At 36.9% G+C, this 21,743-nt stretch overlaps 1 protein-coding gene across 1 annotated transcript in view; it reads left to right on the forward strand.

Moving 5' to 3' along the window:
- LOC129280488 (von Willebrand factor A domain-containing protein 8-like) overlaps nucleotides 1-20,441 on the forward strand; it is a 53,092-nt gene extending 32,651 nt beyond the window's left edge. The window contains exons 28-45 of the mRNA XM_064112501.1: nucleotides 1,543-1,651; nucleotides 2,287-2,425; nucleotides 4,114-4,301; nucleotides 5,314-5,498; nucleotides 6,877-7,002; nucleotides 7,564-7,646; nucleotides 7,746-7,921; nucleotides 8,363-8,558; nucleotides 9,402-9,480; nucleotides 10,249-10,444; nucleotides 10,938-11,046; nucleotides 12,135-12,244; nucleotides 12,999-13,154; nucleotides 13,585-13,710; nucleotides 14,059-14,217; nucleotides 14,844-14,942; nucleotides 16,308-16,546; nucleotides 17,559-20,441. Coding sequence (XP_063968571.1) covers nucleotides 1,543-1,651; nucleotides 2,287-2,425; nucleotides 4,114-4,301; nucleotides 5,314-5,498; nucleotides 6,877-7,002; nucleotides 7,564-7,646; nucleotides 7,746-7,921; nucleotides 8,363-8,558; nucleotides 9,402-9,480; nucleotides 10,249-10,444; nucleotides 10,938-11,046; nucleotides 12,135-12,244; nucleotides 12,999-13,154; nucleotides 13,585-13,710; nucleotides 14,059-14,217; nucleotides 14,844-14,942; nucleotides 16,308-16,546; nucleotides 17,559-17,661 — 2,578 coding nt within the window. The 3' untranslated portion in view covers nucleotides 17,662-20,441. The remainder of the gene's footprint in view (nucleotides 1-1,542; nucleotides 1,652-2,286; nucleotides 2,426-4,113; nucleotides 4,302-5,313; nucleotides 5,499-6,876; nucleotides 7,003-7,563; nucleotides 7,647-7,745; nucleotides 7,922-8,362; nucleotides 8,559-9,401; nucleotides 9,481-10,248; nucleotides 10,445-10,937; nucleotides 11,047-12,134; nucleotides 12,245-12,998; nucleotides 13,155-13,584; nucleotides 13,711-14,058; nucleotides 14,218-14,843; nucleotides 14,943-16,307; nucleotides 16,547-17,558) is intronic.
- The last annotated feature ends 1,302 nt before the right edge of the window (nucleotides 20,442-21,743 follow it).

Here is a 21,743-nt window from a genome sequence, read left to right on the forward strand (position 1 = left end):
TTTTTAAATTTAAATATTATATATCCTAAAGTGAGAAAAAGACTGAAATAGTGAAGCAACTGTGAATGACATGTGTAAAGATCGACAATGAGCTACAAATCAAATAAAATAGAGAAAGGGGGAGAGAAATTATACGGATCAATGCATGGAGAGAGAGAGGAGGAGAATGACTGTTTCATATAGTTCAATTCACAAGGACTGTCAGGTTTACAAGAGAATACATGTAGGATAAAGTGCGAGAGCTGAGTATTATCTTTTGTAAAGGAATGAAATCTTTGTGGGTGTTTCGTAAAGCTGTTCATAAATAAATCTTGACTTTACACATGACTGATAACCCTGTTCTTATGCTGAATAACATGCCCCACCTTCTTCTGTCTGCGTGGGCGTGTCGTGGTCTAGTGGGCAATTCCATCAAATATGTACGTCCGACCCCCTATATGTGGGACCATCATGAAATTTTCTGTCTCTGATTGCTTGTTCTTTTGACAGTCTGTAATGCTATCAAATGACCATGACTTGGTCAGTTTATGAAGTGAAGGAAATCTTGAGAAAAATGGGGGTCGGACGTACAAAATGGTTGATTATTTTATGGAATTGCCCTAGTGGTTCTGACTCTCACCTTTCAAACAGAGGATCGTGGGTTCGAATCCTAGCCATGGCGTGTTTTCCTTTAGCAAGAAATTTATCCACACTGCTGCACTCGACCCAGGTGAGGTAAATGGGTACCGGCAGGAAGTAATTTCTCAAAAAGCTGTGCGCACCAGAATCGGTAGACTAGCTTAGCCGGGGTAATATAGGAGACCTTGAGCACCTCGCAAGGTGGATACGTGCGCTATACAAATCCTATATTATTATTATCATATGAATGAATTTCCTATTTGTCCATGCCTGATCAAGTTTGTGCTGCTGTTTTTGCCTGATTGCTATGAAAGCATCATTGCACTTAAACAAGCAACTAGAGAAACAACAAGTCTTGTTTTATAATTACCTTACCTCTCAAGCAATCCAGTCCAAGGAAAACTTAAAAACTCAAGAGCATTTCTCTAATGCGGGCATTTCATTGGTTGAAAATCAAGTTCTGTTTGATTTTTGGAGTTGCGTGATCGCATCTCTTTCTTCAATTTGTCCCCGGGTTTAAACTTGCTTTGACCTCTGTGATTATTCAGCTTATCCGAGGTCAACTTATGCAAGTTAACCTGTATGATCTAGATTCTATTTTATATGTTTGTTAAAGTTTCCTCTTTAGTTGTTCTTCTAATGATGACCCAACCAAATAAACATTAAGTAATAAGGGCAATTCCATAAAATATGTATGTCTGACCCCATGTACAGTGTAGCCTATGTGACGCCTTCATGAAATCTTCTATCTCTGATTTCTTGTTCTTTTGACAGTCTGTAATGTTCTCAAAGGACCATGACTTGGTCAGTTTATGAAGTGAAGTAAGAATTGAGAAGAATGGGGTCGGACGTACAAAATGGTTGAATAGTTTTATGGAATTGCCCATAAATAAATTAGTAAATTTCTATTTCCATGGTTTACAGGTTTTCCTTGCCACCAGCAAGCCTGTCTGGACGATGGTTGTTTGGTGATAGAGGTGCAAGCAAGAGGAAGATGATGTGTCCTGTGGAAGAAAAGAAGCTCAGAGTCAAGGTAATATCCTACTCTCCATCTCAATTATCATCAGTTTGCTTTTAAAACCTTTTATCCCAAATTTAACATTTGAGGAACGTTCAGAAAAAGCAGTAATATCTATATTATATTGATGATGGGAACTTCATGTGGTCTGAAAACAGTCTCTTATGTACAGTAATTCCTGTAGAGAAATCTTACTTTGTTGTTAAACAAGGGCTAGCACTTAAATTGGCGTAGCCTTTACTCTTTACATCAGGAGGTTTAAAACAATACACTGACAATATGGTTCTCAACCGTCCTTTTTTGTCTGAAAATTCACCCCCCCCCCCCTCCCCTTGTTAAATCCAGGATCTGCCCTGGATATAAGGGGTAACCAAACTGGGGGTTAAACTTTAAGTTAAGACTGATAACATTTGTTGAAAATTTATCATCTTGCTTTTTACGTATCCAAACCTATGCTAATTTCAAATAAGTTCCATCTATAAATCATTTACTCACAACTAATTTTGGGTGACTTAAAAAATCCTCCAAAAAGTGCATGCCTCTTTTCCAATTGAGATTAGGATGTGTAGTATTAATTGTTTATTTATGTTTATCTTCAATTCTCTATTCCTATCAATTTTAGTCAAAATTTATTCTGATTGTACTTTCAGGGGCCAGCACATATCCAGGTTAGGGAGCATAAGCTAGATCGAGTAGATTCCCGAGCTTCGAGCTTCAACGAACAGATGGCATCATGGCAACTACCAATGAATGAGATGAACATACCGACCGATGTTGCTGTTACTAAAGGTATGTCATGTCATGGTATCTGTAATTGACATTTTTCTTGTGATGGTTGTATTTTCTGACCTCTTTGGATGTATCAACGAATGTTAGTAAGAAACTAGACTAACAATTTTATTGTTTTTCATCTTCTTACATCATTAGTTTGGGGGATATCAAAGTCAAAGGTCAAAGTTCACAGGGTGCATTATTATTCAAATACTTCATTCTCAAGAAAACCGAAGAACCACTTGACAGATCAATTACAAACTTGGTTCATATTTAAGGGACAATATTGCATCTGATTGGACTTGGAGGTCAAAGGTCACAAGAGTTGTTATATCTGGGGAGCATTTCATCAATATTTTCATCCGACAAGTTGTCAGATCTGACATCTTTCCATGATTTTGATTGGCAGAGAGGCACTGTTCCTATGGTAACTGTCGGATAAAATGGGACTTGTCGGATAAAACGTCTGACAAGTCCTTTCATGAAACGCCCCCCTGAAAAACTTTCTCCTGTGATGACTTCAAACCATTTCAAGGATCATCCTTAAGCTTGCCTCATGTAACCTAGGAGTCGTTATTAAAGGAGAATGAAACCCTTGAAACCAGCTGAATCCATATCAAAGAGAAAAATCAAAGAAACATATTGTTGAAAGTTTGAGGAAGATTGAATGAATAATAATAAAGTTATAAGCATTTGAATATTGAGATCACTAATGCCATGTAGATCCTCCCATTGGCAATGCGACCAAGATCTGTGATGTCACACACGTACAACTCCCTCATTACTTAAGTACTTATTTCACTTATATTCTCACTTTTATAGAGTCTATCACAAGGTGAGGTGTTCTCTTTATGAGAGGACAAGTACAGAGGTTTCACAACATTATATCATTGATGAATCGTTTGTCATATGATTAGAATGAGCAAAAAGAGATGTTTTGGGGTATATTTTCAGTGTCCAAAAGGGGAGAGTTGTTCATCAGTGACATCATAGATCTTGGTCGCATTGCCAATGGGAGGATCTCCATAGCATTAGTGATCTTGACATTCAAAAGCTCATAACTCTTCTATTGCTAGTCCTATTTTACTCAAACTTTTGTTGATCTTATTCTTTGATTTTTCTGCTTTCACAAAAGCTAACTTGCTCCAAGAGTTTCATTCTCCTTTAACATTTTAACATGCTACATGTAGGTGTGTATTACTGATCTGGCAATGATAGGGGCATAATTTATTATCATGAGCACATTTGAGAATCTATTCAGTTTTATGAGAAATCAATAAAGAACCATTTTTGTTGGGTATGTGCTTTTGAACAAGACTTCTCATGGCTTTTTAGTGCATGCCCCATTTCCATACATTTGCTTTATTATTGGCATAGATATGCACCAACTCTTATTTTATCTCATGTTTGTATTGCTGATGTTCTAGTCATATATTTTTATTTTTTCTTTGTTTTCCTAATTTTACTCTTATGTTCTTTTTAATCAGAGATGAATGTCTATAGGCTTTTGCCTGATTTCAGGCCCTGACAACTTGTCTTTTCAGGCATTTTAAGGCTTTATTTCATAGAACACATGTGGTCTGGCTTCTTTTGAACCCTAGCCGCGCGAGTGAAATTGACCGGAATCCTTGTTTAATGATATTGGAAATACTGATTTGTTTTTTCTTTAATTCAAATGACATGTAATAATTCTTGTGTATCTATAGAGAAGTCATCCGAGATGGTCCATGTCTGTGTCGGGAACCCAATCAGTCTGTATAGCATGAAACCCTTGGGTCAGTCTATTCAGTTCCTGGACCTGTACGATGTATTCCCCTATCTAGGCTACAGACCAGCCCAGCTTGCAGCCCTAGGTGGTCCACTCCAGGGACAGGTCGTTCTCAATGATCCAAAGGTATGTTTAACTCCAATGAGTTGGGATATGTCAGTGAACAGTTCAAGAGAGCCATAGACCCATTGAGATAAATGTCAGCTGATCTTTTTTATTGCACTAGGACAAAGACATTAACAATGCACTGCTTGACCAGTTGGTATAAATGCTTGAAAACAAACAGGCTTTTTTAATAGAGTTTGCTGATTTCATATTCTACAGTCCTGTACATGGTAGAAAATTGTCTCCTTCCCGCACAAAGGCCGTTAGCGCGCACTGTGCGTGGCCCTCTTGCACAAAGGCCGTTAGCACACGCTGCACGTCGCCTTCCCCCAGAAGGGCTGTTTTCGTGCAGTGAACAGTACGCGCTATCGGCTTTTGTGCGGGAAGGTGACGCGCAGTCCGCGCTAACGGCCCTTTCGCGGGAAGGTGACACGTAGTGCGCGCTAACGGCCTTTGTGCGGGAAGGCGACGAAATGCTGTGATTACGGTTGTGCTCAAAAGTTTGTGAACTCCTTCATGCTGAGTGTTGAATGTAGACAACACTACAATGTTTGGCAAGCCCAGAGAAACATACTTTATTGAATGTTATATTGTATCACCTGACTTTTCAATTAAATAACTAAAATTTGGCTGAACTCAAACACTTTAAATATATTCTTTTTCTGGTGTGGCTCATTTTGTGAGCACCAATGTACAAACTCAGTTTGTCCCCTTGTGCCTCTTTCAAGTTTGAATCAAGGTGGGGTATTCACAGAATAACCAGGTACAGACATGATCATGATTCTTCTTTGAAAGGATGTATCATTGGGCCTGTCCTGGGCCTATACTGTAGATCTAAATCTATTTATTTTGAGCAAATGCCCATGTCTAATCATCTGGATTTCACATTTTATAGGACTTTGGGGCTTCAAGGTATTCAATAAGGGTACTGTATACAACTTTTTAATGTAAGAAAGGGCCCTTGAACAGATCTGAAATACAAAACCTAATGTATCAATGATAGTGCAAGATTCTTCTCTCTATTCCTTGATAGTCCCACACCAGTCTCCTCATTGACCCGTCCAATGGCTCCGTCTGGAGACTCTACACCTCAGGGCTCCTGGAGGAGACTGTTACCAACATCAGACGTACCGTAACCAGCGGCAACCAGCAGGACCAATACAAGATGTGCTCCGAGTTTGCCCATGAGAACTGGCTGGTCTTCTATGTTGATGGAGGGTGAGTCGTGACTTTGTTCCTTAAAGGCCACCGCACACCTTACGACTGTTTGCGATCCGATTTTGGAACAAATCGCATTTTGCTCATTTTCTGAAGATATGAATGGAACATATCATTTTATTTGAGGTTAAAATTAATTGAAATAATAATATTATAACCATTTTGAAAGATTGCAAGCCCTTATTGTGGAGTAAAGTCCAAATTAGTTTCAAATCGTAGCCAATCGTAAGACTACTATGACGTCATTACGACTAGATATTAAATTCGCTTTTATTCTAAGAAGGATGATAGCATAGTCACAAATTTGATCATAGGTATTTGTACGATGATTTAGAACATTACACAGTAAGATATTCCTAGTCTCAATATTAGCATCAAATTCTACTACATTATAACCTGAAATCGGGTCGCAGACCAGTCGTAAGGTGTGCGGTCGCCTTAACACCACCGCACACCTTACAACCAGACTGGTTTACGATTGGTCTGCAACTGAGTGAAGGGAGATGAATCGCAAGGTAGTCATAGGCCTCGACATCGCACACCTTGCGATCCAACTATGCTAGTCTGCGACTCACGCATGCACTTTTTGCCATAGCAACAGAGATAATGATGCTTAGTACTGTGTATGCACCTTGCATGTCATGTCCGCGTCCGTATTTAAGTGTGACTCTGCTGTCTGATTGGCTGGAAGTTGGATTGAGCTTGCGATGCAGTTGTAAGGATTCGACATGTCTTTATGATTTTCCTTGCGACTTGTCTCTGACCGGTCAGCGTCTCTCAAGCTGACAAGTGCTGTGACGTCACATTTCACCTCACTCAGTCGCCAATCAGTTGGGTTGTAAGGTGTGTGGTGGCCTTTAGATAGGCCTTATGCATATGATGTCATAATCTAGGGAGAAGAAAACCAGTCCTCCCAATTAAGTTGACGTTGAAAAACATTTACATTACGAAAGAGAAGATCAAGATGAGCAGAATGATGTTTATGACAAAGAGGAAGAAAAGGCAAGAGAGGGGATCAAAGATGAGTGTTCTATGTTTCAATGTTTAATTAAATCTATTGAAGCATATGAAGCAATATGTAATAAGTTATTTCATTGGAAATTAAATGGGAACAGTTACAACAATAGTGGTCTTGGTCATTATTCTAATTACAATAAGTTTGATCTTTGATGATATTGCTTTTTTTTAGTATTGTATATGAATTATTAATCTTGTGGATTCTGCACCAATTGTTAAATTACCGGTAATATGAAATTGTAATCCCATGCTGTTATTCTTCAGTATTTTTGTTGGGTATGTTTGATAAAACTGAATGGAATTTTAAGTTGAATGAATGATTGTTTTTTTTCACTCTCTCTCTCTCTCTCTTGTTTGATAGATCCAAAGTTGAATGGATGGATGTGTTGAATGGCGAAGCATATACAGTTAATCTCCCAATGAACATCAAGTCTCTCAAGCTTGCCTCTCCTGATGCTTGGCTACTGGTAGAAGCCAAGACAGACAGGTTGGTATACTTTTTTAAAAGATAAATACCAGTTGTAACGATCTCTAAATGAGTTCAAACAGAATCCAATAAAATTACCGCTCAAGAAATTGTATGTATAAATGAAAAAATATGTGCCAAATTGCTTTGGAAGAAAATGTGTAATTGATGAGAAATGAGTGAAATCAGCACAGAATTCCATCAAATGTCGGGTACTTTTCCAAGCAATATTTATACACTGTCCCACATATGCTTTTCTGTGTAAGTGATCATGAGGATTATTGGCTTTGAGCTAAGATTTCATGATTTTAAAAAGACAAGTTTACATTAATGTACCAGATCTGGATATATGATAATATGGTGACAATTAACCTTGACTTAAAACACTTTCTGATAAAATGATTTTTTGCTGCAACTACTTTCTTTTACCTATTGATATGATTATTCAGTATGTTTTATATTTTTGTATTTATGTTGATTATGTATGTTTTTATAATGTCTTTAGTGACTCCAAACAATATGAATATCCAATATGGACAATCAATCCACCAATATAATTTTCTATTTTATGCTGTGATATAGGAAATACTTAATGACCCGTCCTTCCCATGATGCACCAGTCAGTCAGCTACATGCCATCTTTGATGCCAGCCCAGGTGACACGGGTATGTATTCTACTATTTTTCAGTATTAAGTCACCTTAACTTTGATGAAAACGTGAGATGTGGTTTACAACAACAAAGTATTCTATTCTTTTTTCATAGTTGCAGACAGCGAAAGCTCTGTGTCATCAGGCAGCCTACCTCTTGCGGTATCACATAAAGGTTTGTCTAAAGACGATCTGAGTTCCGTCATTGGTGAGAATATGGATGCACCAAACAGACTTATGGCTGATCCTAACAGCTATGGCTCTGTAGCTGTCGGCTTTCCCGATTTGCAGGTGAGCGTCTGTTTTTTGTTTGTTTTTAGAGTGTTCCTAAAACATATCTTTTATTTGAAGCAGTCATATAATCTCTAATACCTCATTCCCACATGTATGCTATCTGTTACGATTGGCCTTTTGTAGCTGATCGCCAAAATTTTTTGAGCCGTTCAAAGTTTTTCTTCAGACAAAACGATTGCTGCAACTGACATCAAGATCTGATGAGATCTGGCACGATCACTATGGTTACTCCATGATTAAGACCACGGTCTTAATTTAGGCGCAAAACGTGACAGTGGAACTAGATATAAGCAATGTCAATTTGAAGTTATGATATAGTACCTTTCCAAATGTTTTGGCATATTTTTCTATGTATTGTACATGTATTGTAAATGCTGAAAATAATAACTCTTTAGACAGCTTACAACTGTATGAAATGTATTTTTTTCATTTTGCCAGTCTTCTGTAGATGTGTACAGTGCACCACGTCCTGCCCCACCTTCAGCCCAGCCTTCAGGACGTGACCCCCTAGCATCTCTCATGAAGAAGACTGGTACAACAGCCCCCACCGGTAGCCCTGTGGTACTCCCAGACTCTGCTCAGGTCGTCAGGGTCCTCAACAGCAAACAGGTTCCGAAGGAAGTCTTCCCAGATGGTAAGAGATTTAAGACCCCATTCTCAACTACTTGCCAGTTTAACATGTAATGGGAATACCAGTACTCTAAACGATCTTACGTGGCCGGCCAAACCAGATTGGAACCATCTCGCTATTTTCAAGACAGCTTTGCTTCGTTAAATTGGTTTAATTTAAGCATAGGTGAGGATACGGCCATTCTTCAGGAAGCAATTTTTCACAAAGAAGTATCATGTTGGGCCTGCTTCTCAATACAAACTGTGTGTAGAATGCATACGCTGTGGTTTCATATCTAATGGGAAACATGTGACCCTACTAAAATCATCCCAATTGCAACAAGATCGCATTACGGGAAGTGGCTTTGGAAACCCTTTCAAGAGATGGTGATGAGAACAGGGTGTATTATTCCTTACCCTTGTTCAGGCACTCCTTATAGTTTTCAGACATCATGGGTCGTTGTAAGAAGCAAACATTCAATTCCAAAGTATAAGTCTAAAAAAATCTAGCATAGGTCCTTTGATTAAACACAAATTTGTAGTTAATTTGTTTTCACTTGCGTCGCAACTTTCTTGCAATTCCTTGTTATGCTAGATTTCGGGCCTAAACTTGGTTTAAAATTGAACATGAGTTTCTAGCAACAACAAACCTTCTATTTTCTTTTTTTTTTAATGTCTTTGAATTCTGTCCCTGACCTTGTCAGATTAGCCGGGCAAGGGGAGGTGATCTCCTGTGAGCGTTCAGATCTACTGAGGTACACAGGGTTCTTCTCTCAAATTTGAAAGCAGAGTATATCAAAGTGTCCTAAAAATCATTTTTCATTTAATATTCTAACTTTGCATTTCTTATCTCCATTGTACCATGCAGAGAAAGTTCCTGTGTCCGGTGAATTCCTGGAAATAGCTGACATGTCTTCACTAACTCTCAAATACATCCCCATTCCAAGGTATGTAAATCCATCTCTTTAAAGTTTTTATTCACAAATCTACAAAGCCACTGGGAGATACAGGCTTTTGCACATCCTCTCTCTGAAATGATCTCCCTCTTATTTTTTTTCAAGACTGCACTTCTTTTGACACATTTACCAGTTACCTATTCCATGCTTCCTACTCTTACTTTCCCTCAAGTCTCTCTTTAATTTTTCACCATACGTTCTTCTTCCATTGCACCTTGAGCGCTCTGCAGAGTGGACTTGACACACCATATGTATTATTATGAGGTATTTTAATTTGAAAATAGGCTCATGACTCTCTGATGTTTAAAGATGCTTGTCCTATTGGTTTGACCAAAATGTGTGTCATCATTCATCAATCTTCCTTTTTGTGCAAATGCATGATAGGTAGATCTTATTGTGATAATAATATGGTCCTTATATAGTACATAATATTCATAATAATCTATGAGCTTTATAAAAGTTTTCTATGAACTTTGTATGGTTTGCATGTTGGTGAAGCTGAAATAGAGGAGGTTTACTGTTCACCGTCTTAGTCATGAAAAAGACTGTTGGTGAATTGAGAAGTGAAAAACAAAGAGATTGAGTGGGAAAAGAAAGGCGAGAAAAGAGATAGATGGCAGAGGAGAATAAGCTTTCATGAGATAAGTTGTAAGATATTGTACTTCCTATTATTTGTGTATGACCAAATTTCGCTTTTTCCTGATGAAAATAAATGAAACATGCAAATGTCAAGAACCATAATATTATGTCTTTCTGCAGTCCTACAGTACATCGTAACTACACCCCATGGGTGTCTGATAGTAAGATTCTTACAGCTCCTACACCAAGCGAGGGCGTTGTCACTGTCGACTCGGGTGGTCATGTGAGGCTGTGGGAGACAGGGCGCCCTCAGTTGTCCAAGTCGCTCACCGACTGGTATAAAATGATTGGAACCGCAGAAGACGCCAAACTGCAAGTAAGTGAAAATATGTTGCTTTTTATTATATATTTTCAAATTCTTTTAATCATTACTGTGTACCCTTTTCTGATATTGATTTTTTACTATCTTATCCTTAAGGGCTAGGGTTCTAAAGTTTGTTTTGTTGAAGTGCCAAGTTTGTTATCGGAAATCTGTACTGCTCCACTGTCTGAAACTTGTAGCGAGCAAAATGTTACAGTGTGGGTTCAAAGCATTTAAATGAAAACTTTAAATTGTATTACTTAAAAAAGACTTGTATACAAATTCAACGCAATAGATAAGGAAAAACTCATAATTTACTTTTTTTAAGCAGCTTGCATATGCCACTCAACTTGGGCAAATGCGCACAATTAGGGCTTTATTTATCATGTATTCATACTTGTGATTCTGTTCCGATAAAATTCTATAATATGTCCAGTGTTAAGAGGGAGCTCACCTAGAGCTGAATGAGATAATTTTCTCAATCTTTTACTGTCTTTATTCCCATCAGATCACGTATGATAAGGATGAAGTAGGTGATATATCAGAGCCTAAGTTTGGAGAGATTGATCAGTCTAATAACCCTCATGTTGGCGGCAACCGTTGGGCAGGAGGAACGGGTAAGATTGATTCTATTATACCTTTTAGAAAGTAAAATATCAAGACCTAAACTACTTCATATACTCCCTGCATTCTTATCCAGGATGCAGTACTTTTATATGAAGTCTTATGATGCATCATTACTATCAAGATGAATATTAGCATTCTGTTATATTACTCAAACCACAACATTTGCCAAAATAATATGTGATAAGTATGCTTCCATTCATTGACCTTATACATATGAGAGGATATAAGAATAAGCGTAGAGTTGTCTGGCATGTGCCAGCTGCAGATCACCAATGCATGCAAGGCAATGGCTTCAGCCTCTAAGATGGCGATGCGATGATGTCAATACATAAGTGTTATTCCTATTTTTTCAATCATTGCCAAATAACAATCTTAAAGTTGAAATACAGAGGATGGCAATGGGAGAAAATAGAATTTACATAATGTATGAATTACTTGTAAATGTACTTAAGTAAAGCAAATATGTAGTTCTTTTAATGAATTGTTTATTTTATAGGAGGTCGAGATACCGCTGGTTAAGGTGGTATACGAGGTCCATTCAGATTAGATGCTGGTCATGATGTTCATCATTTTGATATTTTTTTTATTTATTAGGAGGTCTAGATACCACTAGTTTAGGTGGTTTAGGTAGGTGGAGGACCATTTAGATGCTGGTCATGATGCACATCATTTTAATATTTTGATGTCTTGTTTATTTTGTAGGAGGTCAAGATACTAAATTAGATTAGACATTCATCATTTTGATATCTTGTTTATTTTGTAGGAGGTCGAGATACCGCTGGTTTAGGGGGTGTCGGAGCAACATTCATATTAGATACATGTACAGGTCATGATTTTTATCATTTTGATATTATGTTTATTTTGTAGAAGGTCGAGATACTAAATTAGGTTAGATGTTCATCGTTTTGATATCTTGTTTATTTTGTAGGAGGTCGAGATACTGCTGGTCTGGTGGTATTGGAGGGCCATTCATATTTGATGCTGGTTTTGATGTTCATTTTGATATTATTTTCTTTAGGTGGTCGAGATACTAAATTAGATTAGATGTTCATCGTTTGATATCTTGTTTATTTTGTAGGAGGCCGAGATACCGCTGGTATGGGTGGTATAGGAGGTCCATTCAGATTAGATGCTGGTCATGATGTTCATCAAGTCTCACAGGCTATGAAGGATGCTGTACCAGAAGAGGTAAGAATTTATTCATATTAAAAATCTGTTTGATAATGATAATATTGATATTATCATCATCATCATCATAATAATGATATAATAATAATGATAATAACAATGATAATAATAGGTACATTTATATAGCACGTAATAATTAATGTTTCTGAGTGCTTTACATTGTAATTATTATTACTCCGGTCATCGGATCCTTGCATGCCTGCAAACAATGTATGCACTCTCTCCACTCCCTGGGGAGCATTCCAACAAGAGTTCCAAGACTCCATTGCTAGGCATACTACATAGGCTTTGTCAACCTGGCCTGTGCATTACAACATTGTAATGAGAAGAATAAATCATGTTACCTATTGCTAATGGGGATAACGTGATTTACTGATTACCACGTGTGGTTGTGCATTATTCATTGTAAGTGGTGACAACTTCTGAAATGCCCTAAATGAAGAAGTGCCCATAAATAAATGAATCAGTGATAGATATTTGCAAGTAGATAGGGATTATGATACATTTTCATAAAGATAATATCGATTAGTCCGAAATTGCATTATTCCAAAGGTTCAGTAGTTGCAAAATAACTACTAATAACTTCATTTGGGATCATCGAACCTCCAGATTTAAGAAACATATGTAGTTTTCAGATCAACAGACATGAACTGATTTTTGTAATAATGCCTCAGATTTAATGAAACTTGGGAATTATGAACCTTAAGAATAATGAACATTTGGAATAGCAAGTTGTAACTATTTATCCACCTAGGTGAGGAAAGCTGCAAGAGAGATGGCTCAGAAGGCTTACAAGGCAAGACTCAAGGAAATTGATATGTCTGAGTATGATGCAGAGACCTATGACAGATTCTCAGACGGTGTCAAGAGACAGGTCACTTCCCTTAGGGTTATTCTAGATAGTCTACAGGTAGGTTAACATGCAATCAAGTATGAGTAGTTTGCAATCAATTATGATAGGTTAGGCAATCAAGTATGGATTAGGCAATCATGTATGGATTTGGCAATCAAGTATGGATTTGGCAATCAAGTATGGAATTTGCAAGTGTCGTTTTTCAAATCATGTACGGTGGTTTTGCAATATTAGATAATGGCTATGTTCTCAAATATGGTGGATTGCAAATCAAACATGAATTTTCATTCAAATATGAATGTGTGATCAAATTTAAATTGCGTTCATTGTGTCAGATTGCATTTTAATGTGTTGAATTTTTCAATCAATTATCGTGGATTCACAATCAAATACAGCAGATTTCCAATCAGATATGCTGGATGCTCAACAAATAATTCTGTTTCCAATCATTTTCTTGGTAATTGGTTTGTTTTTGTATTTTTTTTAGGCAAAAGCCAAAGAAAGGCAGTGGATCAAACACCAATCGTCTGGAGATCTTGATGAAGTGAAATTAATTGAAGGACTGACCGGAGAGAAGGCTATCTACAAAAGGAGGGGCGAACAAGATCCAGAAGTAAGAAATGGAATAAAGAGACAAAGAGAGATGTAGTGAGAAAGAAAGAGAGGAAGAGACAAGGGTAGAAACCCAGAAAAAAAAGCATGGAAAGACTCAGAGAGGGGGGAAAAGAAGGAAATAAATGAGAAAGAGATCATACTTGAAGTGTTAGGAATATGGAGTGCTGTGGCCCAGTGGATTAGTCTCCAAACTTTGAAACAGAGGGTCATGGGTCCAAATCCAAACTACATGTATTGTGTAATTTCCTCCAACAAGAAATTGATCCACAATGTGCTGCACTCGACCTAGGTGAAGTAAATCAACTGAATTTTATTAATTTCTTCTTTCACTCTTACTCTCTTTCAGATGGGAAGCCCACAGGAGCATCCAAAGAGATTAAGGCTTGTAGTTGATGTGAGTGGTAGCATGTATCGGTTCAATGGACATGATGGACGTCTAGACAGAACTCTACAGGCTATATGCATGGCTATGGAAGCGTTTGAAGGCTATGAAGAAAAGTTTGCTGTAAGTGTGCCCTCTTCTTATTCTTCTTAATATGTTTGAAATTTTCTTGATCTTCAAATATCAATGCACATATTTATACCATTGGTACAAGCCTGCTGAGCTTTTGATTGCCCCCCCCCCCCCCACTATCTGTATTCATATATTACTTTGTATATATTTTTATTGTGGAAATGAATGGAAAATTAAAAAATTGGGTTCATTTGAAATCTTATCTGAAGTTGTGGTATAACTACGTGTATGGATAGCCAATAGTGACACAAATCTCGAACAGTACAGTTTCAATTTTTTACCATTAAAGCATGAGGAAATGGCACAGTAAAGATAAGAAACATACAATTGTAACATCGTTTTTTATATATATATATATATATATATTTATATATTGCTTCCCATAATTTCAACATGTAGTTATAACATGGCCTAACTTAAACTCAGTTTCAGAATACAGGTGTAAAAGTTCATAGATATTGCAAGTCAGATGTGATTTGGGTAAATATTAAGTTTGTACCAGGTAATTTCATTTTGCCCTATTTTCTCATCTCATTCTTTTTCCTAATTACCTTAAATGTGTTCAGCAGAAACTACATGAAAATAATGTGTCATCTCTTTTTTGTGTGTGTTTTTAGTATGATATTGTAGGCCACTCTGGAGAGACATGTGATGAAGTCTTCCTCAAATCTGACAAGGTTCCAAAGAACAACAATGAAAGACTCAAAGTCCTGAGGGTAAGTTATTTCCTATGCAACCCTCAAGATTGTCCATCCTTATAATTCTTGACTAAGCTACTCTTGATAATATTCAAATTCAACGTCTTACTAATCACATCATTACGACTTCTCTAAGCATTTTATATTGTTACCCTAGTCATTTGATTCTGGATTACCCATAAATGTATATGCATAATCTCCAGTCACTGGTGATAATTCCAGAAAAGCTGTCAAGGCGCTATTATAGCTAAGCCAATGACATTGATGTTTGCATTCCAACAGGTACCTATTTAAGACCTTGATAGAAAGAAATGCCTAGGTTGCATTTGTAAACAAGACCTTCTGGTTAAAATGCAAGAGTTGGAACCACTACATCATGACACTTCCACTTGAATATATTCAATTTATTTCTCAATACTTTCATGACTTAAATCTTCAGTATCCATACATTCCTATAAGATTAGGAACCATGTTGAGTTCTGCCTTGGATACAAAGTCTGAGGCACCTTCAAGTCTTGTTTAGATATGAATGATTTGATTTGATTTGATTTTGATTTTATTTTATTTACCAATATAAAATCAATACATATATATAAAATTACAACATAATATTATACATGATAAAATAACATTGGATGGATCGCCCTACTCAGCTGAGCCATTACAGCACAACGGTTCTGCCGAGGGGTCCAGCTATATCAAATAAAAAATATGAAATTCATATTACAAAAATAAATTCTTTAACAAATTTGTGTAACATAAAAGCAACATCAGTTAAAGGGAGAAACAGCAATCCCACCCCATCCTACAGTAGAAACTGAGTACCCAACCGCACCCACCACCCATCCCAAAAGTGCCCCCAAGTTATATGTTTGAACTTTGGTTTAAAGGGAAATAGTTTTCAGGATTTGGTCATTAAGTGTCCATGATGTCCATGATAAAGCACAGCAATGATTTTCATGGGTTCTAGATATTGTGAGACAAAATGCACCATGCTAGAAATTTAGCAAAATAATGACATCTTCCATCAAGGATATTTAAGAGACTAATTAGTGGTGCGCTAGCAACTTGTAGTCTTCCTAATTCTGAGATTACTTCTCTTTCTTATCTATCCTAAATTGTAGAACCTCCACACTAACACTCTATCTTGCTTAAGCGGTGGCAACACTTGTAGTCTTCCTAATTCTGAGATTACTTCTCTTTCTTATCTATCCTAAATTGAAGAACCTCCACACTAACACTCTATCTTGCTTAAGCGGTGGCAACACTGTTGAAGCAGCTACAACGTCCATCCAAGATATCCCCAACAAGACTGAAGATTAGTATTTTATCAACTTAATAATCCTTCAATTTCTTCTCATTCTTATCTTTCTCACATCTCAGAACCTCCATGCTCATGCTCAATTCTGCCTCAGCGGTGACAACACCGTTGAAGCAGCAAAGACAGCCATCCAGGACATCGTCAAGGAGGAAGCCGATGAGTACTTTGTCATCATCCTGAGTGATGCTAACCTAGATCGGTATGGTATCAGTCCTAAGGTTCTATCACGCGTCATGCAGCAGGATGAAGATGTTAATGCCTATGCCATCTTCATAGGATCTATAGGAGATCAGGCAGGAAGGTAAGGAGGGGATCTACTGCATTTTGGGTGATTGACAGGAGAGTAAAGACAAGGCATTGGTAGAGATGCCAACCATTACCTGTTTTAATAATAATAGCTAGATTTATAAAGCGCTTTTTGCCTGAGGATACAAAGCGCTGCTATTATTACCCCGGGTTTAGCTCGAGCTACATGTACCATCACCGTTACTCAGTGCATGCAAGGAATTACTCCTGCTGGGTACCCATTCACTCACCTCACCTGGGTCGAGTGCAGCACAGTGTGGATAAATTTCTTGCTGAAGGAAAACACGCCATGGCTTGGATTCGAACCCACGACCCTCTGTTTCAAAGGCGAGAGTCAGAACCACTAGACCATGACGTAATTATTACCCTTTTGCAACCAAATTACGGCATTATGTTTTTCCTTCATTAAATATGAATTTCTTTATTATTATTTTTTTTTTTAATTGTATCCTATCGATGGAAATTTTCTCTATAGTTCTCTATTTCATAAAACTTACACAAGTTAGATAATTGGATGGATGTCGTTTTAGGTACTAGATCAAAGGTCACGAGTTGGTCTATATTAAAAAATACAGATTTAAGGATCACTGAATTCAGTTTCTCATTCCCAGAGTTTGGCAGGTCTGGTTGTAATTGCCCTATTTAGAAATTATTTTTTTGTTGGAAATTCCTATTCTTTTGCTATTCCTTTTTTTTTGGGGGGGGGGGTAACACAAGGTTGGGAGCTCTGCATTGGTAAGTGCATGTCAGTCTAGGACAGCATTTCTTTAAAATTTGTCAGATAAACAGTCGTTTGTCGGATAAAGCTACAGACAAGTTCATTCATGAAACGTTCCCAGTGCCTCTCAGCCAATCAAAATCATGGAAATTGTATCGTCTGACAATAAATGTTGATGAAATGCTCTCCTGTTCTCAAGAGATGATGTCTATCCAATTTCATTAGGATCAACTTGAATTTTGTTTGCCCTCCTTAACAAGGTTTCTCATTCTGTTTTCTTTCATTTCAGATTGGTTCGTAATCTTCCCGCTGGACATGGGTTCGTCTGTATGGACACCAAAACTATCCCTCAGATCATGCAACAGATATTCACTTCTACTATGCTCAAATAGATTCTCTCTCTTTTATTGAGCAGCAATGTGTGTTAATGTATATTATTGGGGAATAAAACTTAACCTTATACTCCCCATTGTGTCCCCCCTCAACGTTTTTCACGATTTGTCCTCCACGCGAATTTTGTTTACTGCACCACTCGTTTACTTTTAAGTCTTGTTTTTGAGACCAAATTTGCGACTCCCATGTATAATTCAGGGGATGTTTCACAAAGAGTTAAGTATGACTTACAGTCATGTGTAGTGCTGATGCACATGTTATGTTAGGCTCAATCTTATTGATTGAGATGCAGTCGTACGCGTCCTCTTGGTATGATTTGACCAATGCGGTGATGCCTTTTATACCACCCGTATTGGAAATTTAACCCTATCTAGGCCGGGGTATTTTGGGAGTTCATATGGCCGGGGGGGGGCCTCCCAGGCCCCCCTTGAGATCTTGGCCGTCGACCGCGCGATCGCGTCGAAAATTGGAAGGGGGGTTGTCTCGGACATAATCTACAAAATTGTATAGTAATTTTTTTCATGCGAATTGCTATTGAGTGATTATGGTAATTTAGGCGTAATTAGTATGCGAAATCATACTTTTTCCTCTAACTCCCAAAATAAAGCTCAAAATATTCTAATTTGTGGTATAGAAACTCTTTGTGGTGTTCTTAGCAAGTGTACATGAACAAAATTGTGATATCAAATCATTTTCTTATGTATTATATTGTTTTTTGCAATTTCTTATGTATTTCTTTGTTTTTTTTTACCTTTTGTTTTTCGTCGTTTTTTCAATGAAATTTGTTGGGGACTCTTCTCAGATCATAAAAAGCATGAAATTAATACATTTAGACCACAAAACTAAAAATAATCATACATTTATGATTTTTGGTTGAAAACACAATTTGCATTGACTTTGTACACAAAATCACGTTTTTGAGCAATTTTTGGTCTGACATGCACTTACATAATGTTGCGTAATTTTGGAACCACATACCTGGGCGACGCAAAAATTGGTCTCAAAACTTGCGCAAGACTTGAAAGTAAAAAGTCAATGAGCGGCGCGGTCAAAAAATTTTGCGCGAATCGTTGAGGGGGGGGGCCTCCAAGGCCCCCCCCCCCGGCCTAGATAGGGTTAAGTGTGACTCTAGTCACAATTAACTTTTTTTTTTAACACCCCCAGGTCTTAAACTGGTGCTGTTGAAATTCACTGCTTAGAAGCCTTATTGCCAAGAGAATAATATATTTACAATATTAGCCTACATCTTCTAGAACTGGAAAGTAACATTTTATTTTCTATGGTTGCAAATTTTCTATTAATTGCAGATTTGCAACATAAATTTTGTATTGATTTTGAATGTATGTCTTGTACCACTCCAAGGCAGATTTGACTGAATTTTATGACATAGTGTAATTTTTTAAATATGATATATTATGTACATACATGTACATGATGTAAATGAGAAAATATTGTATATAATGAAACTATTTTCTTAATCATTGTTTTTTTTCATTGGAGTTTTAATATCATTGGATTTGACAAACTTATGATAATTTCAAGAGTAGCCCAGCAGTATTAGAATCATGTATTTCAGATATAGCAGGGTTTACAAGACATTCATGAGTATAACCCTTAGGAAACTATTGACTTATATAAAGGTTTCCAGTTTTCAGTTTCCTATGCAGGAATTTCTTGGTTCTTCAGTGACACAAGCGAACCATGGTGAAGCAATTGAAAATATGTAGTGAAAATCTTAGCAAAATATCTATTTCCATAAAAATCTTAGAATTTATGTGTTGTTATAGCCCCCTCTAGGGCCAATCAATACAGAAAGAGTTGTAATGAAGCACAACTCTAAACAAAATAATATGAAATCTTGTTTTCAACCAGTCCAAATAATATGGGTACTTTGCTAGGCTACTATATTTTTAGTTTTTGAACCTTTGAAAGTTTCAGATTTTTTTCAGGATGGTAAGCCACTTGTTTTATCAAAAGAGAAAAAAAAACATGCTGTGATGATTCAATGACTTTTGCTCTGGTGAGAATTGCTCCACTTTAAATTCCATGCACTAATCAAATGATTAATTCAACCCTTTATTTGATACTCTACCCTACCTTAACCCTAAACCTAACAGAAAACCCAATGGCAACCCTAATCCTACAGCTTAGATGAAATAAATCACAGAGCAATTTTTGCAAGAGCAAGTGTCATGTCACCGCTGTGATATTTATATTTGAATTTTTCTTCATTTGTTTTTTTTTGGGGGGGAGGATCTTTGTATTTGTTATAAAATGTTTTTTTAATGAGAATATATGCTGCATACAGATTTATTATATGGCTTTGTTCTTATATTAGAGAATGTTGCTTACTTGAAATGTGTATGAGATTAATTATGTTCCTTTAAGAAGCTCACTTAAATTGTTGTGATTGATTTGATAATATTTGTATTCTTCTTTTGCTCCTTGAATTCTGAGGAGTTTTGGAGACTTTCTTTGAAAATTAATATTTCTTAAAGTCCATGCTATATAGTCAGGGACGGTTGGATTGCTTTGATATTATTTCTTTACTGTTAAATCAGACTCTGACAAAAATTTAGTCTTGAACTTAAATAGTGATTCATTCAGGGATAGGTGGATTTTAATGGATTCATCTTTGGTGCATTATGTGTACAGGTGTATGTCATAAAGAATATTTGTCTTAATAATTGTATTTATTGAGTTTGATTGCAAATTGTATATGTAATGATGAAATGATGAACTGATATGAATATATAAAAAGATATATGTAATATTTGAATGTATGTGTCAAATCTCTTCGTAGAAGTTGATAATATAATCCCTTCTCTTTTGGGGCATCCTTTTCCCCTTCCTGTTTCCTATTCTCTTGTAATTAACCCCCCCCCCCCCCTTCCCAGAGAAAAAGAGAGAGAAGGAGTGGAATAGAAGAAATAAAGACAGATCAGGGCCCCGTCTTACAAAGAGTTGTGATTGATCCGATCAATCACAGGTATTGTTAGTCAAAAACTCCAACATCAAATGCATTGTTTGTTCAAACTGTTTTTGATACGATGTATATTCATCATTGTGTCGACAATCACTATGTTCCTCTTTGTATCCAAAGGATATTTTCCGAATTTCCTGTATGAAAATTAATGACATTGCATGATTTCCATAGTTGTTTGATTGGATCTATAATAACTTTGTAAGACTGGGCTGGATTTGTTTGAGAAGATAGAAACATAGAGGGTGTAAGAGGAGATACATTGAAATATAATCAGAAAGAAGAAGAGGGAGGGGGGCCAGGGAAGGTTATGATGGAAGAAGTAATAAAGAGTGATGCTAAGAGGGGTAAGCTTGGTAATAGAAGGAGAAATAAAGTTCAAGACCGGGAAGTAAGAGAGAGAAAAGATGAAGACAAAGGAACAAGGTAGTGTGTAAGGAGAAGAGAGAGGTATGAGAGATGAAAACAGAGACAAGAAATGGATGTAAGAGAAGAAGAGATTGAGGGATGAACAGAGAGGGTATAAGAAGTGAAGAGATAGAGAGGTGTGGGAGAAAAAGAACTAGAGGGGTGTGATAGAAGAAGAGATTGTGAGAGGGGTGTAAGGGATGGATTAGAGGTAGAGACAGGAGTGGATGTAAGAGAGAGGGGTGTATAGGCGACCGCACACCTTACGTTTGGTCTGCGACCCGATTTTGGAATAAAACCTAGTAGAATTTGATGCTAATATTGAGAATGTTCGAAATCATCCTGCGAATACCTATTTTCAAATCTGTGACTACGCTATCATCCTTCTTAGAATAAAAGCAAATTTAATATCTAGTCGTAATGACGTCATAGCAGTCGTACGATTTTGCATTTACTAAAAAATAAAGGCTTGCAATCTTTCAAAATGGTTATATTAGTATTCTTTCAATTAATTTTAACCTCTAATAAAATGATATGTTCCATTCACATTTTCAGAAAATGTGCAAAATGCGATTTGTTCCAAAATCGGATCGCGAACAGTCGTAAGGTGTGCGGTGGCCTTATGAGATAATATTGAGAAAGAGAGGTGTATGAGATGAGATTGAGAAAGAGATTGATAGATAGAGGGGC

This window comes from Lytechinus pictus, chromosome 17 (genome assembly GCF_037042905.1).
Source record: "Lytechinus pictus isolate F3 Inbred chromosome 17, Lp3.0, whole genome shotgun sequence".
NCBI lineage: Eukaryota > Metazoa > Echinodermata > Echinoidea > Temnopleuroida > Toxopneustidae > Lytechinus > Lytechinus pictus.